This window comes from Serinus canaria, chromosome 25 (genome assembly GCF_022539315.1).
Source record: "Serinus canaria isolate serCan28SL12 chromosome 25, serCan2020, whole genome shotgun sequence".
In the NCBI taxonomy this organism is placed as follows: Eukaryota; Metazoa; Chordata; class Aves; order Passeriformes; family Fringillidae; genus Serinus; species Serinus canaria.
Genome location: NC_066338.1, coordinates 14,697,583 through 14,716,890, shown reverse-complemented (window position 1 = coordinate 14,716,890; position 19,308 = coordinate 14,697,583). Strand labels below are relative to the sequence as shown.

The 19,308-nt window shown below is 60.7% G+C and overlaps 2 protein-coding genes across 6 annotated transcripts in view; one reads left to right on the top strand and one right to left on the bottom strand.

Moving 5' to 3' along the window:
* The first annotated feature begins 6,543 nt into the window (after positions 1-6,543).
* On the top strand, positions 6,544-11,155 carry LOC127060458 (transcription initiation factor TFIID subunit 4-like). Of its 5 annotated transcripts, none has more exons than XM_050983762.1 (2): positions 6,544-7,787; positions 8,224-11,155. In XM_050983762.1, the coding sequence occupies exon 2, from the start codon at positions 8,480-8,482 to the stop codon at positions 9,953-9,955; it is 1,476 nt and encodes a 491-aa protein (XP_050839719.1). In that variant the 5' UTR covers positions 6,544-7,787; positions 8,224-8,479; the 3' UTR covers positions 9,956-11,155. The 5 variants fall into 5 exon arrangements, with proteins under 5 accessions (XP_050839719.1, XP_050839715.1, XP_050839718.1 ...); XM_050983758.1 differs by having other exon boundaries at positions 7,864-11,155; XM_050983761.1 differs by having other exon boundaries at positions 6,544-7,935.
* Positions 11,156-11,287: 132 nt separating this feature from the next.
* The window catches only part of EPPK1 (epiplakin 1), a 20,495-nt gene continuing 12,474 nt past the window's right edge, over positions 11,288-19,308 (bottom strand). The window contains 2 exon segments of the mRNA XM_050984871.1: positions 11,288-13,236; positions 13,238-13,881. Coding sequence (XP_050840828.1) covers positions 11,440-13,236; positions 13,238-13,881 — 2,441 coding nt within the window. The 3' untranslated portion in view covers positions 11,288-11,439.

The following is a 19,308-nucleotide window of genomic DNA, read 5'->3' as shown; positions in this document are numbered from 1 at the left end:
AACACAGCACATTTAACATTCCTGTTAACATTAGCCAAAAGCCAACCATAAATTCCCATTTTTCACCCCAGTCCTGGCTGCCCCAGCCCAGGAGCAGGGCGATCTCAGCACTGAGATCATGGGGCTAAAGCTGCAGGATTTGGTTTCCATCCAGGGCTGGGGCACCCGGGAGGCCGGGCAGGATTTGGGATTTACTGCTGGGGGCGAGTCCTGGCTTCAGGGCAGGGGCGGGGGGCACTCAGAGGGTGGAGCTGGGGCTCCTGTGCCCCTGTCACACCTGTCACCCTGTCCCCCTGTCACACCTGTCACCCCTCAGAGGGTGGAGCTGGGGCTCCTGTGCCCCTGTCACACCTGTCACCCTGTCACCTCTGTCACCCTGTCACACCTGTCACCCCTCAGAGGGTGACACTGGGGCTCCTGTCACTCTGTCACCCTGGCTCCCTGTCACACCTGTCACCCTGTCACCTCTGTCACCCTGTCACACCTGTCACCCCTCAGAGGGTGACACTGGGGCTCCTGTCACTTTGTCACCCCTGTCACCCCTTGGAGGGTGGAGCCAAGGCTCTTTTCCCCCTGTCCACCTGTCACCCCTGTCCCCCCTCGGAAGGTGGAGCCAGGGCTACTCTCACTTTGTTTTATCCCTCCTGGCATGTCCGCAGGCCCTGGGGTTGGGGGGAACAGCCCGGCCCGGAGGGACCCCCACTCGGGGAGCAGCAGGAGCCCCCAGCCCTGCCCGGCACGGTGGGACCCCCACTCTGGGAGCAGCAGGAGCCCCCAGCCCAGCCCGGCATGGTGGGACCCCCACTCGGGGAGCAGCAGGAGCCCCCAGCCCTGCCCGGTACGGTGGGACCCCCACTCTGGGAGCAGCAGGAGCCCCCAGCCCTGCCCGGCACGGTGGGACCCCCACTCTGGGAGCAGCAGGAGCCCCCAGCCCTGCCCTGTACGGTGGTCCCACCACCACGGGAGCTGCCGGAGCCCCCCCGTCCCTCTCCCCGAGCTGGCTCGGCGGGGACGGGAGGAGCCGGGCCGGGGGAAGCTCCCCTGCCCCCCTCCCCTCTGCCGGCCCGGGGGAGATCCCCTGCCCCCCTCCCCTCTGCCGGCCCGGGGGTCTCTCGGCTGGTGCCCGTTTTTATCCGCCTTTGCCGGCTGGGCCGGGCCGGGGGCTGTCAGGCGCTGCCGCACAGCCCGCTCGCTGCCCAGGTGCGAGGTTTGGCTGCCAAAGCGGCTCCGAGGGTCTGGCGAGGGTCCCGCTGCCGCTCCGTCTGTCCGGGCGCTCCGAGGGGTCCGTGGGTGCCTGAGGCCCGCCGGGCTGTGACTGCCCTGCCCCGCTGCTCCTCACCTGCAGCGGCACCTGCACGGGAGCCTCCTCCAGCCAGGTCTCCAAAGCTTTTGGGGGTCGGTTCCACACCCGAGACAGCTCGGCTGCCTTTGGAGGCGCAGAATCAGCAGGATGGCTCCTGATGCAGGGTTGGAAACAAAAAGGATTTAATAAAAGGCAAAACACCAAAGTCTTTCCGGAGAAAATCCGAGCCAGGTGCAGGAGGCCCTGCCCCCGGTAAAACACCTCACAAACGCCAGCGGTTTCTTTGTCCTCTCTTTTTCTAGGAAATTGCCCGGGCGGGACTTTTTGGCTCCTCTCCAATTGGCCATCCTTAATTCTGAGGTGAAACCCCCAGGGCTGTGAGGTGCCTTTTTCTCCCACAGAAACTTCTGGGCTTCTTTCCTTTTTGAGGGCACAAAGGAGAGTTTTGTCACTCCGTCCCCAAGGAGCGCGCCCGTCGGAGCAGGTGAGTCAGGTGTGCGGGTTTGGGGGTGCAGGTGAGCGGGAACCCAACGCTGGGATCAGAGCTGTGAAAAACATAAATCACTTGGTTTTAGAATGTTAAAAGTTTAACAGTAATAAAATGGTTGTAAAATTAGCAATATAATTAGATTGGACAATTGGGATTAGGACAATACGAGGCAATAAAAACAAAGAGTTACAGACAGCCCGGGTACCTCTTTCTGGGCAGAATCAGCCCAAAAAGGCCCCAGGTGCACAGAGGATTAACCCTTAACAGCCACAGCCTGTTGCACACTCACCCAGCCCATCCCTGGGGCATCAATTCCAGTCCCACCCAGGATTCTGGCTGGGCAGGGGCAGCTCCTGCCTCTGGATCCTGGCGGCGCCTCCAGCGCTGAGCAGGAGGAAGGAGTTCGTTTCTGATAATGGAACAATAAATTCTCTTTTTTTCTGAAGGATTCAGGTGTCCTGTGGCTGCTGTCTGTGTCAGTCCTCTCTTAAAAAAAAATCTGACACAGCACAGTTTCTATTTTAAAATTTTGTTATAACATAAACTGTATTTAACACACTACTTAAGGAAAGTAACACATCATAACTTTCTAACACAACACAGATAATATTCATTTTAACATTTGCCAAAAGCCAATCACAAAACGCGCATTTTTCACAGGAGCGATCCGAGGGCCAGGGCGGTTCTGGAGCCGCTCCCGCAGCCGCTGAGCTCATCCCGCGGGGCCGGGCAGGGCCCGGAGCGGCTCCGTCTGTCCGTCCAGCCCTGCCCGGGCTGTGCTGGCCAGGAAACGCGTGGGCAGCTCCGCCCGGAGCGCCTCCAGCCGCGGGACGGCAGCCAGGTGTGCCGGGGGGGAGGCGGGCCGGGGGATGGGGACATCGGCTAGAGGTGGCCAAAAATGGCCCCAGGAACGGAGGGAGAGGGGCCGGGGGATGGGGACATCGGCTGGGGCGGCCACGGCTGGAATGGGGTGGCCAAAGTGGCCCCAGGAACGGAGGGAGAGGGGCCGGGGGATGGGGACATCGGCTGGGGGCGGCTGGAATGGGGTGGCCAAAGTGGCCCGGGGAGGGAGGGAGGGGCCGGGGGATGGGGACATCGACTGGGGGTGGCTGGAATGGGGTGGCCAAAGTGGCCCGGGGAGGGAGGGAGAGGGGCCGGGGGATGGGGACATCGGCTGGGGGTGGCTGGAATGGGGTGGCCAAAGTGGCCCGGGGAGGGAGGGAAGGTTTGGCTGAGCCCGGAGCGAGGGCACGGGCAGGGGCAGCTGAGGGCAGCACGGGGGGAGGCTGTGCCGTGAGGGGGGAGGGGATGGGGCACGGACAGGGCACGGACAGAAACACAGACAGAGAACGGACAGAACATGGACAGAACACGGACAGGGCATGGACAGAACACGGACAGAACACGGACAGGGCATGGACAGAACACGGACAGGGCGTGGACAGGGCATGGACAGAACACGGACAGAACACGGACAGGGCACAGGACAGGCCACCATGGGCTGAGGAACACCAGGGGACCAGCACAGGACAGGCCAGCCCAGGCTGAGGGACACCAGGGGACCAGCACAGGACAGGCCAGCACAGGCTGAGGGACACCAGGGGACCAGCACAGGACAGGCCACCATGGGCTGAGGGACACCAGGGGACCAGCACAGGCCAGGCCACCCCTGGCTGAGGGACACCAGGGGACCAGCACAGGACAGGCCACCCCTGGCTGAGGGACGGCTCCTGGAAAGGGCTGGGCAGCCCTGGCACAGCTGCCCTGGGCAGGGGGGAGTGCCACCCTGGGGGGATGGGACAGCCACGGGGATGTGGCACTTGGGGACAGGTCAGTGGTGGCCTTGGCTCCTGGGGGAGCAGCTGGACTCGGGGGGCTCCCAGGGGTTTTCCAGGCTCAGCAGTTCCAGGTTCTGGGATCCAAGGGCAGAGCTGAGGAGGGGAGGGGGGCTCGGGGCCCTGCAGCAGCTGAGCACAGCGGAGCTGCCCGGCCACTCTGGGGACAGCTGGGAGCTGGCTGGGTGTGGGACACAGCTGGATGGATTTGGGGAACAGGGATTGGATCCTGGGCACAGCTGGATGGATTTGGGGAACAGGGATTGGATCCTGGGCACAGCTGGCTGGGATTTGGGGAACAGGGATTGGATCCTGGGCACAGCTGGATGGATTTGGGGAACAGGGATTGGATCCTGGGCACAGCTGGATGGATTTGGGGAACAGGGATTGAACTTTGGGCACAGCTGGATGGATTTGGGGAACAGGGATTGGATCCTGGGCACAGCTGGATGGATTTGGGAAAGAGGGATTGGATTTTGGGCACAGCTGGCTGGGATTTGGGGAAGAGGGATTGGATCCTGGGCACAGCTGGATGGATTTGGGGAAAAGGGATTGGATCCTGGGCACAGCTGGATGGATTTGGGGAAGAGGGATTGGACCCTGGGCACAGCTGGCTGGGATTTGGGGAAGAGGGATTGGACTTTGGGCACAGCTGGATGGATTTGGGGAAAAGGGATTGGACCCTGGGCACAGCTGGATGGATTTGGGGAAGAGGGATTGGATCCTGGGCACAGCTGGATGGATTTGGGAACAGGATTGGACCTGGCACGCTGGATGGATTGGGGAAGAGGGATGGATCCTGGGCACAGCTGGATGGATTTGGGGAACAGGGATTGATCCTGGGCACAGCTGGATGGATTTGGGGAACAGGGATTGGATCCTGGGCACAGCTGGATGGATTTGGGGAACAGGGATTGGATCCTGGGCACAGCTGGATGGATTTGGGGAACAGGGATTGGATCCTGGGCACAGCTGGCTGGGATTTTGGAGCAGGGTGACTGGTTTGGGGAACAGCTGGATGCATTTGGAGCAGACTGGCTGGAATTTGGGCACAGCTGGTTTGAATTTGGAGCAGGCTGGCTGGATTTTGGCCACAGCTGGCTGGAATTTGGGCACAGCTGTCCGACTCTGCCCGTTGCCTGTGGCTGTCACGCACAAGGGACACAGCAGGTTTGTGTCAGCCCCTGCTGCCACCGTGACCCTCTGCAGCTGCTGGGAGCATTCCCTGAGAGCATTCCTTGAGGAGCATAATGGGATAATGGGATGGGATTATCGCATGGGGTGGGATGGGATCCATGGGATGGGATGGGATAATGGGATTCGACAATGGGATGGGGTGGGGTAGGATGGGGTGGGATCGATGGGATGGAATAATGGGATGGGATGGGGTGGGATGGGATCCATGGTTTGGGATGGGATGGGATGGGGTGGGATGATGGGATAATGGGATGGGATGGGATCCATGGGATGGGATGGGATGGGATGGGATGGGATGGGGTGGGATGATGGGATAATGGGATGGGATGGGATCCATGGTTTGGGATGGGATGGGATGGGATGGGGTGGGATGATGGGATAATGGGATGGGATGGGATCCATGGGATGGGATGGGATAATGGGATGGGGTGGGATGGGATCCATGGGATGGGATGGGGTGGGATGATGGGATAATGGGATGGGATGGAATCCATGGGATGGGACGGGATCCATGGTTTGGGATGGGATGATGGGATCGATGGGATGGGATGGGATGGGATGGGATGGGATTGGATGGGATTGGATCCATAAAATGGGATGAGATGGGATTGGATGGGATGGAATCCATGGGATGGGCTGGGATCCATGGGATGGGATGGGATCCATGGGGTGGGGTGGGATCCATGGGATGGGATCCATGGTTTGGGATGGGATGATGGGATCGATGGGATGGGATAGAATCCATGGGATGGGATGGGATCCATGGGATGGGCTGGGATAATGGGACAGGATGGGATGGGATCCATGGGACGGGGTGGTCTGGGATGGGATCGATTGGATGGATAATGGGACAGGATGGGATGGGATCCATGGGCTGGGATGGGGTGGGATGGGCAGTTCTGGGGAGGTGAGGAGGGGACAATCCCGGCCACCCTTTTGGCAGAGGCTCTCCCAGCCCTGGAGGATGAGCAGGAAAGACACTGAGACCCCGGCCTGAGGACTCGGGGCTGCAGGACCCTCTCCTGGCTGTCACTCAGGGAGGAGTCTGGGCTGTCACCTCCCAGGAACTCCCATCCCAACAACCTTTAACACCCTCCCGAGCTTTGGTTGGGAGGAAGACGTGGAACCAGTTGGGTGGAAAACCGGACAAAGGTTCCTCATAACCCGGTCTGGTTCGTTCCTTTTTATCTCGCAGCTCAAGCCTGTCCTGGAGAGAGGTGTCACAGACAGAGCTGGTGGCAGCCGTGACCTCTGGAGCCAGGAAAAGTGCTGGAGACCGCAGGGCTCCGCTGCCGAGCCCTGCCTGTGCTGCTGGCACGAACCAGCACAATCTGCAGCCCCAGGAGAGCCCCAGCAGCCAGGCCAGAGAGGAAACTTCTGTTCCCCTGGCTGGAAGGGGAGCTGCAAGGGAGCTCTCAGAGCCAGAGGAATCGAATATTTTATCAGCAGCTCTGTCAATAAGTACCAGGTGAGCCAAGGGCTGGCCCGGGTGGCATTGAGGCTGCAGGAGGGCACGGTGCCACCAGCAGCAACCCGAGTGCACAGCCATGCCCTGCAGCACCAGCTGGGCTCTCTCTGGCTCTGGGCTGGAGGCACTGAGGCAGTAATTCATGTTCAGACTTATGGGGTCCGTCTGTCCGTCTCTGCTCCCACCCATGCCCAGGATGGTTCTGGCACCCTGGGCCTCAAAAGATGAGCCTGGACTCGGGGTTTTTTTGGTCTTCAGAATTGTTTATTGTTTCTTATCTACAAAGTCCCTTCTCTGCCCGACCTGGATCTGACCAGCAGGGCAGCCAAAGGCGCTCTGACCACCCCCAAGGTGGGCACATCTTTTATAACAAAAACTACAAATATCAGATTTACCTTTCATCCCCAATACCTGTCACCCTCGTCACCCAGTGCACCCTCACCCCAGACCAATCCCCAAGTGCCAACACCACCACAGCAGATGGATGACAAGAAGAAGAAAGAAGAGCTTTGTGACACGCCCTGACTCCTCCATCTTGTCTCCACAACCCCCCTGTACCCAAAACCCCAAAATCTGGGATTTACCCTATAATTGTGTCTTCCCTTCACCATTCCCACCCCAGTGATTCCCACAGGTTCCATCTCCTCACACACAGGTGGCACATCCCTAGATGGATCAAAATCCATCCACCAAGTGCTTCTGGCAACATTCCAAGGCCCCCGAGCCCCCCAAGGGTTCTCTGGGTAGCTCTGGACGTCAGGAGGGATGGGCTGAGTTCCCACACAGACTCAGGTGTTTGTTATTTCTGATCAGTGAAACACTCTCACTGCTGGGAGTTGGGCAGATTTTCATCAGAAGGCACAAAATGCCCAACAATCTCTTGGTACAAGGGCATTTGAGACTAAATTATCCCATTAAGAGCTGACACCTGGATTGTTTCCCTTTTAACCCCATAACTGATCCCACAGAGCCCCAGTGGGGACTTTCCTGCCCAGTTACAAAACTCCACCCAAACCCACGGAGAAGGAGGAAGAGGAAGGTGAAGAAGAAACCCAGGACCACACCCTGTGCCCTCCATCTCCTTCCATCCACAGCACACTAAAAACCCCAAACCCTCAATTTCTCACCCAGTGACACACCTGCACTGCTCTCTGTAATCTGTTTCACACTTTTGTGGGTTCTGTCTGGAACTCCAGGTGAGTTTCTCCAGGAGTGAGGGTCAGAGTCCGAGCTGCCCTGGGGTCAGGGCACCCCAGAGCAGACAGAGACATTCCCTGTGAGCCCTGGGTTTGCACACTGGTCAGTGGCTGTGCCAGGGAGCCCACGGTGTGGGGGTGCCCGGCAGGGAGAGGCTGGGAGGGCTCAGGGGAGGGGGACCCTGGCTGCTCTCCTGCCCCTGGAGGCAATTCCAGAGGGGCAGGGGGTGCCAGGCAGGGCTCTGTGTGCCCCAGCCGTGCCAAACCCCTCGGCTGTGGAGCAGGGGCAGAGCTGAGGGTGCCAGGCAGGGCTCTGTGTGCCCCAGCTGTGCCAAACCCCTCGGCTGTGGAGCAGGGGCAGGGGCAGAGCTGAGGGTGCCAGGCAGTGCCCTGTGTGCCCCAGCCGTGCCAAACCCCTCGGCTGTGGAGCAGGGGCAGGGCTGGGGGTGCCAGGCAGTGCCCTGTGTGCCCCAGCTGTGCCAAACCCCTCGGCTGTGGAGCAGGGGCAGGGCTGGGGGTGCCAGGCACAGGGCTCTGTGTGCCCCAGCCGTGCCAAACCCCTCGGCTGTGGAGCAGGGGCAGGGCTGGGGGTGCCAGGCACAGGGCTCTGTGTGCCCCAGCCGTGCCAAACCCCTCGGCTGTGGAGCAGGGGCAGAGCTGAGGGTGCCAGGCAGGGCTCTGTGTGCCCCAGCCGTGCCAAACCCCTCGGCTGTGGAGCAGGGGCAGGGGCAGAGGGTGCCAGGCAGTGCCCGGTGTGCCCCAGCCATGCCAAACCCCTCGGCTGTGGAGCAGGGGCAGGGCTGGGGGTGCCAGGCAGTGCCCGGTGTGCCCCAGCTGTGCCAAACCCCTCGGCTGTGGAGCAGGGGCAGAGCTGGGGGGGGGAGGGCAGAGCAGGAGCAGCTGTGGCAGGACAGATGTGCCAGGAGATAAATCCGCCCAGGGCAGCCTTATCAGGGACCAGCAGGGCCGGGGGAGGATCTGCTCCGGCTGATGGAGGGGTTGGCACGTGAGGAAACGGGCCGGACACCCGGGGACGTTGGGGGCTGCTGGAAAAGGAGGGCAGGGCTGGCCTGGAGTGCCTTGGTGGCCTTGGGAGCACCCTGGTGGCCCTGGGAGTGCCTTGGTGGCTCTGGGAGCACCCTGGTGGCTCTGGGAGTGCCCTGCCAGCCTCAGGAGTGCCCTGCCAGCCTCAGGAGTGCCCTGCCAGCCCCAGGAGTGCCCTGCCAGCCCAGGAGTGCCCTGTTTGCCCCAGGAATGCTCTGCCAGCCCCAGGAGTGCCCAGACAGCCCCAGGAGTGCCCAGACAGCCCCAGGAGTGCCCTGCCAGCCCCTTGGCTGTGCCGGGGTGGGCTGGGGGCTCCAGGGGGGTCGTGGGCCAGGCTGGCACCCCGTCCCACACTCAGAGGTGTGTGGCCCCCGTGGGTGCCTGGAGAGGAACTTCCCACAAGAGCATGCGGTGACAGGGGACAAGGTGGGACAGTTTTGGGCTGAAAGAGTGGATTTAGCTCGGGTATCAGACAGAATTCTGCCCTTGGAGGGTGGGCAGGCCCTGGCAGAGGTTACTGCCCCTGGATCCCTGGCAGTGCCCGAGGCCGGGCTGGAGGGGGCTTGGAGCACCTGGGATACAGGAAGGTGTCCCTGCCATGGAAGGGGTGGAGCAGGAGGAGCTTTAACGTCCCTTCCCCCCAAACCCTTCCAGGGGTCCGTGATTCTGCGATCGTTCCGTGGGGAGAGCCGCGGTGGGCACTCCCTCTGCGCCCGTGGGCACTCTCACCGTGCCCGTGGGCACTCCCACCGTGTCCGTGGGCACTCCCCCTGCTGTCCCACCGTGCCCGTGGGCACTCCCCCTGCTGTCCCACCGCGCCCTGGGCACCTTTTGGGATTTGCTGCTTTCCCTTTCCCAGCAGCTCAGGTCCCGTCCCGGAGCTTTTCCCACCCTTGTCCCACCGAGCCGCGGCGATTCCCGGTGCGGTGCCACATTTCCGCAGGGATGGGGCTGGATGCGGTGCCACATTCCCGCAGGGATGGGGCTGGGTGCGGTGCCACATTCCCGCAGGGATGGGGCTGGATGCGGTGCCACATTCCCGCAGGGATGGGGCTGGATGCGTGCCACATTCCCGCAGGGATGGGGCTGGGTGCGGTGCCGCTCCTGTCACCGCTGTCACCCCTCTCACCCCTGTCATTCCTGTCACCGCTGTCACCCCTCGGAGGGGTGAGCCACCCGGAGCCCTGCCAGCCCCGGGCTGCAGTGGCACCGGGTCCCCGCAGACCCCTCCCCGCCCTGGATGCCAGCCCTCCGTCCCCATCCCGCAGCCCACGGCGTGTCCCGGTGCCAGCGGTGCCCGGGCAGTGCCAGGAGCATGGCACGGGGGCTGCAGTGCCACCGACACAAGGGCTGCAGTGCCACCCTCGGACTGGTGACATGGCAGCTGCAGTGCCACCGTCTGTGCCACCCTTGGAGTGGTGACACAGGGGCTGCAGTGCCACCCTCAGGGCAGTGACACGAGGACCGCAGTGTCACCTCTGTGCCACCCTCCAAACGGTGACATGGGGGCTGCAGTGTCACTGTCTCTGCCACCCTTGGAGTGGTGACACAGGGGCCGCAGTGCCACCATCTGTGTCACTGACATGGGAGCTGCAGTGCCACCCTTGGGGCAGTGACACGGGGGCTGCAGTGCCACCATCTGTGCCACCCTGTGTGCCTCATCGTTCCTGGGCTTCTCTGAGGCCTCACAAGATGGGATAACGGGGTGGGATGGGATGGCATGGGACAGTGGGATGGGACAGTGGGATGGGACAGTGGGATGGGATAATGGGATGGGATAACGGGACGGGATAATGGGATGGGATAATGGGATGGGATAATGGGATGGGATAATGGGATGGGATAACAGGATGGGATAATGGGATGGGATAATGGGATGGGATAATGGGATGGGATAATGGGATGGGATAATAGGATGCAGAGGCACAGGTCAGCTCTCCATGTCCCACAGCCCCACACGCTGCCCCTGCCCGGCCGGGCTGGGCTCCCGGCTGTCCTGAACAGGAGCTGTCTGTCCCTCTGTGGCTCTTCCGCTGCCCACAGCGCCCCCCCGGGGTCTCTGCCTGCCCCCCTCAGGGCTCTGTCCTCGGTCAGGGCGGCCCCAAGGCTCCCGGACAGCCCACGATGTTGCGGAGTGAAGCGATGTCCTGTCCCAGCTCCTCTCAGCTGTGCCAACCTGTCCTTCCCCTGCCCCCCTTGCCCCCTTCCCTAATTGCTGTCTCTCAAGTTCCACATTCCAGTAAGGGCCTCCTGTGACTGGCACAAGTTCCAAAGATGCTTCTCAGACCTGGGGTCATTGGCCTGTCCAGGTGTCACTGTCCCCTGAGACCCTCCCCCTCCCACCTGGTTGGTGGCTCACCTGTCCTCTCCCTCCCCCCTCCCTGAGGGTTTAAAAGACACAGAGACCACGCGGTCGGAGTTCTGTTGGAGCTGTTACCGAGGTTCAGAGCTCTGGCACCCTGCAATAAACTCTGGATTTAACCCTCTCTCTTTCCTCTTCACCATCGCCTGAACCTTTTCCACCAGAGGTAAACTGAGTTTCTACCGTGCCTGGACTCATTCCGAGTGCCCGACTGCAACCTGCAGCCAGCCCAAGGTGTCTCTGAGGTGAAACACCATAGTTGTTACCCTTGGTCCACAGCAGGGCCGGACCAGCCCAGGCAGGCTCCACCTGCAATATTGGGATTTTACTCCAACACCCCGAGCCCCCGGGGGAAAGCTCTGCCGGGCGAAAGAAACCAGCACAGCCAGGGGTGAGCCAGCAGGAGTTTACCCGAGCCCAGCCTGCCCCACACGCTGGTTTGTCACCGCGGGGACACGCTGGTTTGTCACCGCGGGGACACGCGGAGGGGCGTCAGGAGCAAAGTCCCCCCCGGGCCCCGGACCCCGCCGTGCCCGGGTCGCGCTCAGTGGTGCCGGGGGCGGCTCTGCTCCAGCCGGGGGCCGGTGGTGATGGTGGTGGTGACGGTGATCCGGTTCACCGTCAGCCCTCCCGAGGGGTAGGAGTCGAGACACGCCTCCCGCTTGTACTCGGAGACCTGCTTGGAGGAGAGCAGCTCCCACACGGACACCCTGCGCTCCTGGCACGGGTCGAAGGTGATGTAGGAGCCCTCGGAGCGCAGCAGATCCACGGTGTGCGCGGGGAGGGCCCTCAGGTGCTGCTCCAGGCTGTGGCTGGCCAGGCTGCTGGTGGTGCTGAGCAGCTGCTGGATGGGCAGCGTCCCGCCGCGGTACAGCTCCAGCAGCTCCTGCCGCTTCTCCTCGGGGATGTAATCAGAGAAGAGCAGGTCCCACAGGGAGGTCTGCCCGCCCTGGAACTGCCCCACTGACACCTCGGCTCTGGTGGCCTTCAGGGTCTCCTCCCAGCTCTGATCCCCATCCACGGGGGTGGGTTCAGCCTTTGTGGCCACCGGCTCTGCCCCGGGACCACCCACAGGTGCCTCTGGCTCTGCTGGCTCTACTGGCTCTCCTGCAGCTCTCCTGGTGACAATGGTGGTGACAACGGTCCTCACCTGCTCCAGGGACAGCTCACCTGCCTCGTAGAGCTCCAGCAGCTCCTTCCTGTTCTCCTCGGGGATGTAGTGGGAGTGCAGCAGGTCCCACAGCGAGACCTCGTGGCCCCGGAACTCCTCAGCCTCCACGTGGACCATGGTGGTTTTCAGGGTGGTTTTCCAGGGCTCCTCTTTGGGGGGGTGCTCACCCTCCTCTCCTGCTGCTGTCACGGGGTCCTTGCTGGAACTCTTGACTGTAATGTGCAATTTCCTGCCTGCAGATTCTTTTTTCCTAATCAGAGTGCTGACAACAGTTGTCATCTGCTCCAGAGTTAACAACCTTTCGCGGTACAGCTCCAGCAGCTCCTGCCGCTTCTCCTCGGGGATGTAGTCGGAGAAGATCAGGTCCCACAGGGACACCCGCTGTCCCTGCAGCTCCCCAGCCGGCACACTGATGGTGGTGGCCCTCAGGGCCTCATCCAGGCGTGCTGAGCAATCCTCTCCATCCTCCCCAGCTTCTGCCCCTGCCCTGCGAGGGCCCCTGGCCTTCGCCACCCGCGCGGCGCTTGCGGCCTCCGTCCGGTTCACGATGGTGGTGACCACGGCGGCCACCTGCTCCGTGGTCAGTATCCCTGCCCTGTACAGCTCCAGCAGCTCCTGCCGCTTGCCCTGAGGGACGTATCTGGAGAAGAGCAGGTCCAGCACAGAAACGTTTTGGCCCCGGAACTCCCCAGCAGCGACACGGACCCTGTGGGACTTTAGGGACTTCCTCAGCTGTTGCTCCTGGCCCTGCGTGTCCTGAGCTGGGGGTGACGCCCTCGCCTCGTTGTCGGGCTTGGCTGTGGAGGAGCCCAGAGCCCCATTGTCCCTTTCTGCCCCCGTGACGGTGGCGGTGAGGACATCGATCATCTCCGCAATGGTCATTGCCCCCGCCTTGTATTTCCGCAGCAGCTCCTCTCTCTGCTGCTCGGGGACGTAGCGGGAGAAGAGGAGCTCCCAGACGGTGACGCTCTGGCCCTGGAAGAGCCCCAGAGCCAGCGAGGTGCGGGCGGTCTGCAGGGCTTTGCGGGCATCCTCGCTCAGCTGGTAGAGCACGGAGCCCTTGTCCATCAGCTGCAGCATGAGCAGCCCCGTGTCCGGGTCGGGCACGCAGCGGCGCAGCAGCTGCAGGTAGGTCAGGTTCTCGTGGGTGTTGGGGTCGAAGAGGTCCTCGTTTGGTGTCGTCTCGGGGTCGGAAAGGATCTGGCTTCATCTCCTGGTCAAAGTAGCCACGCTTGTAGGCCACCTCCACGGGCAGGCGGTGGCTGTGCACGGGGTCGATGATGCCGCCGGTGGCGATCTGGGCCTGCAGCAGGCGGACGGCGTGGTCCCTGACGATGAGATCCTGTTTCATGGCCTGGAACAGGGAGATCTTGTCGCCCGTGTAGGGGTCCGAGTAGCCCGTCACGGCTCCCTCCGCCGAGAGCAGCTTCTCGTAGAAGTCGTGGCCGACGAGCCCCCGGGCCAGCGCCTCCCTCGCCGAGAGCCGCGCGGCGCTGTCGGGGTCGGTGAGCAGCCCCGAGGCCGCCTGTGCCTCCAGCAGCACCAGGGCCGTGCCCGGGCTCAGCAGCCCCCTCACCATGGCCTCGTAGATGCTCAGCTTCTTCTTCTTGGCCTGGATGAAGACTCCGGCGATGAAGCTGCCGCCGCCGCCCCCGCCCGTCTCTTTGTGCTCACCTGGGCACAGGTGGGCGCTCCCTGGGCTGTGCCGCTCGCTGTTCTGGGAGCATCCACTCATCTTCCTCATCGTCTCGGGGAGGAATCCTGCTCCTGCGGGGCACTGGCGTGTCTGGGCAGGGAGTGAGACACGAACTTTAGGGATTTAGAGATTTTAGAGGAGCTGAGGTTTTAGTTAGAGATAAGCTTAATTAGAGTTAATTACAATAAACGGGTCGGCCTTGCTGGAGTTCAGAGTAGTTAACTGATAATTGATTTCTTGTCAGTGCAGTGTTCGCTGAGCTGGGTTTGTAATGAGCAATATGGAAACTGATCAATGGATTTTGGGAACATCAGACAATTGTGGGGCTCCTCTGCTCTGAGCCCAGCTGAGGGCAGGAATGGGAGTTCCACCAAGGGCTCGTTTGTCAGGTTTGCACTGAAAAGGTGGAAAGGTCAGAACGAGGAGGAATTCATTTACTTCCTCCTTTTGGGACCCCTCCCCATGACAGGGACCACCGACCCATTTCCAGGGACAAACTGTTTGTGCTTAATGGCTTTTGAACTAATTACCACTCTTAATAGCTTTTGAGCTAATTACCATACCGTGGGGAGTGGGATGTGCCAAAGCTATCAATATGCATTTGTATTTTGGGTACTCAATACTTGCATAGATACAAGGGCTCTGTGATCACCTGTAAATTGGGTGTGTGTTTGGGAGCCACCCCACAATAAACACACACTTTGTAACTCTAAACTGTCAGGGATTTTTTGGATATCGATACCAGATCAATATCCATATTGGGAATGGGATGTACCAAAATTATCAATATGGATTTGTATTTTGGGTATTCAATACCTGTACAGATAACAGGGCTCTGCAATCACCTGTAAACTGGGTGTGTGTTTGGGGGCCATCCTGCAATAAACATTCACTTTCCAACTCTAAACTGTCAGAGAGTTTTTGGATGTCGGTACCAGATCAATATCCATATTGGGAATGGATGTACCAAAGTCATCAATATGCATTTGTATTTGGGTATTCAATACCTGTACAGATACACGGTCTCTGTGATCACCTGTAACTGGGGTGTGTGTTTGGGAGCCATCCCACAATAAACACACACTTTAACTGTCAGAGAGTTTTTGGATATTGGTACCGGATCAATATCCATGTTGGGAATGGGATGTACCAAAATTATCAATATGGATTTGTATTTTGGGTATTCAATACCTGTACAGATAACAGGGCTCTGTGATCACCTGTAAATTGGGTGTGTGTTTGGGAGCCATCCCACACTTTGTAACTCCAAACTCTCAGAGTTTTTGTCCCTCACATTTGGATATCCATACCAGATTGGGAATGGGATGTACCAGAGTTATCAATATGCATTTGTATTTGGATTATTCAATACCTGTACGGATAACAGGGCTCTGTGATCACCTGTAAATCAGGGTGTGTTTGGGAGCCACCCCACAACAAACGCAGAGTTTGTAACTCCAGACTGTCAGAGAGTTTTTGGATATCGGTACCGGATCAATATCCACATTGGGAATGGGATGTACCAGAGTTATCAATATGTAATTGTATTTGGGTATTCAATACCTGTACAGATATTACAGGCTCTGCACTCACCTGTAATTGGGAGTGTGTTTGGGAGCCATCCCACAACAAACACAGACTTTCCAAGAGAGTTTTTGTCCCTCACATTTGGATATCGGTACTGGATCAATATCCATATTGGGAATGGGATGTACCAGAGTTATCAATATGCATTTGTATTTGGATTATTCAATACCTGTACGGATAACAGGGCTCTGTGATCCCCTGTAAATCAGGGTGTGTTTGGGAGCCATCCCACAATAAACACACACTTTCCAAGAGAGTTTTTGTCCCTCACAGTTGGATATCCATACCAGATTTATTACAAATATCCATATTTGTAATAAACCAGGAGATGTCACTGCTGTGGAAATGCCACAGTTGGATATCGGTACCAGACCAATATCCATATTTGTAATAAACCAGGAGATGTCACTGCTGTGGGAAATGCCACAGTTGGATATCGGTACAGATCAATATCCATATTTGTAATAAACCAGGAGATGTCACTGCTGTGGGAACGCCACAGTTGGATATCGGTACAGATCAATATCCATATTTGTAATAAACCAGGAGATGTCACTGCTGTGGGAATGCCACAGTTGGATATCGGTACCAGACCAAATCCATATTTTTGTAATAAACCAGGAGGAACAGATCGAACCCCTGGTAATTCACAAACCCCAGCGTGGTTTTCACAGTGGGGTCCCCACAGCCGAGAGGGGCTCTTGGGGAATGCGAGGGTCCCTCTGACTTTGCTGGGGATCCCCAAATTTCCTCTGTCCCCCACCCCAAATTCGGACCCCTGACCACGCTGGGGACCAGCAGCATTTATGGGGGGGGGGGTCCTGCGGGTGGGGAGGGGCCTGGGGGAGATTTTGGGGTCCCCAGGAGGACCAGAGGGACCCTTATGGAATGCAGGGGTCCCTCAGGCTTTTCTGGAATCCCCAAATGCACGTTCCCCCCTCCCCAAATTGGAACATGGGAGCACAGCCAGGACCAGCAGCGTTTATGGGGGGGGGTCCCTGTGGGTGGGGAGGGGCTTGGGGGAGATTTTGGGGTCCCCAGGAGGACCCTTGGGAGATGCAGAGGTCCCTCTGGCTTTTCTGGGACCCCCAAATTCCTCTCCCCCCTCCCCAAATTGGGACACGGGAGCACAGTTGGGACCAGAGCCTTTACTGAGGCAGCTCTGGGGGGGCTCGGGGTGGGGACAGCCTCTCCCTGCAGCCCCCCAGGGACCCCCCTGCAGCCCCCCAGGGACCCCCACATCCCCCCAGGGACCCCCCCACAGCCCCCCAGGGACCCCCCCAGCCCCCCAGGGACCCCCCCAGCACTCCAGGGACTCCCACAGCCCCCCAGGGACCCCCCCACAGCCCCCCAGGGACCCCCTGCAGTCCCGCAGGGACCCCCACAGCCCCCCCAGGGACCCCACATCCCCCCAGGGACCCCCCTGCAGCCCCCCAGGGACCCCCATATCCCCCCAGGGACTCCCCACATCCCCCCAGGGACCCCCCCAGCCTCCCAGGGACCCCCCTGCAGCCCCCCAGGGACCCACGCAGCCCCTAGGGACCCCCCTGCAGCCCCCCAGGGACCCCCATATCCCCCCAGGGACCCCCGCCAGCCCCCCAGGGACCCCCCTGCAGACCCCCAGGGACCCCCCCAGCCCCCAGGGACCCCCCTGCAGCCCCCCAGGGACCCCCCCCAGCCCCCCAGGGACCCCCCTGCAGCCCCCCTCAGCCCCCCCTGCTCCCGCAGAGCCTCAAGCCCGTGGCCTCAGCCGCTGTCCTCTCCTGTTCCTGGGGGACACAGCCACCCCTTGCTTTCGGGCTGGGGCCAGCAGGAGGCAGGACCTCGCCTCGAGTTCTGACCTTGCTGTTTCCCCGGCTCTGGGCTGCGTTAGTGACTCTGAACCCTCTGAACTCCACCCGAAGTGTCAGCCAGCTCTCCTCACGGCTCAGCCACACCAAACAATCCCCATCCAGCCCCAGAACCGAGGGCACCATCACAGCCTCAGGCCCAAAAAGTGCAAACAAACGCGAATTGAGGAGAGCAAACCGGGAGGGTGGGACTGCTACCCTGTAATTGGGGCTGTAATTGGACAATTAGCCCCAATGTGCAAACGAACCCAAACTTGTAAAAGTGTGAAAAGGCATGACCCATCGTCCAGCGGGGTGTAGCCAGGCTGGACTCCTGCACTGCCCAAGGTGTGTCCTTTGAAGGCCCTTTAATAAACACCTGCTTTGTTTAACTCAGCCCAGCCTCCGAGGCAGGCTCTGCTCCCTCCCTGCTCCCCGGGCTGCCCTGGGACACCCAGATTCCACCGGGGGTCTCTTCCCAAGCTCCGGGGGTGCCCAGAGGCAGCAGCGGCCCCCTGACCTGGTGCCACAGCCCCAGAGAGGTGCTGGCCGCTGCTCCCAGTGATTTCCTGCCCTGGCTGGCCCCGTGCTGGTCACAGGCTGGCCATGACCCTGGTGGGACACAGGGGACAGCCCGTGTGTGTGTGGGAGCTCCTGGGGGCTGTGTGATCCCACAGGAATGGTCAGGAATGGGATCACAGGAATCCAGGGAATGGTCTTAGGGATGGATGAGGGGCTGCTCAGATCCAGGGGCAGCAGCAGGAGCTGAGGGAGAGCTTTCCCCTGCCTCTGGGTCCTCTGCGTCTCTGCTTGTTGTGAGGCCACTGGGCGGGCAGAGACCCCAGACCCCGTCCTGTCCCCCCTCCCCGTCCTGCAGAGCTCTGTGTTAATTAATGAAGCAATCACAGATGCATCACGGAATCCCAGGGTAATCTGGGTGGGAAGCGGCCTTAAAACCGGTCTGGTTCCAGCCCCCGCCACAGGCAGGGATGCCGCCCACTCCCAGGATGTCTCACGGTGTCACCTGGTCCCCTGGGGAGCCCTGTAAACAAACTCTCAGCATCGCCAGCACCGCGGCCCCGATGAGGCCACAGCCTTGTAAAGGCAGCAGGATCGAAACCCAGAGATCTCCCGGGGAACACCCATGTCCCGTAAACTCTGCTGACTGACACTAATGACACGTCTAACTCGTTATCAGGTCACGGCTCAAGTCTCTGACTGTTTCCCGAGCGCGGGGAAGTCTCTGAGTCACCGCTTTTGATCCACTGAAGTCTTGGATTGATGCTGGGGCGGACGCACCGCGATGGGGCTGACACCCACCCGGGCAGCCCCCGCCCAGCCCCTGCTCTCCGGGACCCTGCCCGTGGCTCTGTGCCACCCCTCTCCCTCCCTGCCCGGCTCCGAGGGGGCAGGGGGAGGTGACGCCCGGCTGTGCCGCCTGCCGGGGTGGCACTGCCCACCGGAGCGCCGTGTCCCACCCTGGAGCCGGCGACACCTTTGTAGGACACGGCTGTCGTGTGAACACCCTGCACCGCCAGCCCGTTTCCCAACCGCAGCCTGTCATTAGCAGCTCTCTAATTAGCCTCGCGGGGCCGGGGCTGGGCTGCACACGCAGCTCCCGGGGCTGGCTCGGCCAGGAGGCTCCGCTGGAAGCGGATTTCCAGCCGGACCCAGCCGGGGTGGCCCCACAGCAAGGGGGTCCCCAGCCCTGCCCGCGCCCCGGGGAGGGGAATCACACCAGTGCTCCCAGTCCAGTACCGGGGAGGGGAATCACACCAGTGCTCCCAGTACCGGGGAGGGGAATCACACCAGTGCTCCCAGTACAGCACTGGGGAGGGGAATCACACCAGTGCTCCCAGTACAGCACTGGGGAGGGGAATCACACCAGTGCTCCCAGTACAGCACTGGGGAGGGGAATCACACCAGTGCTCCCAGTCCAGTACCGGGGAGGGGAATCACACCAGTGCTCCCAGTCCAGTACTGGGGAGGGGAATCACACCAGTGCCCCCAGTACCGGGGAGGGGAATCACACCAGTGCTCCCAGTCCAGTACCGGGGAGGGGAATCACACCAGTGCTCCCAGTACAGCCAACCGGGGAGGGGAATCACACCAGTGCCCCGTCCAGTACCG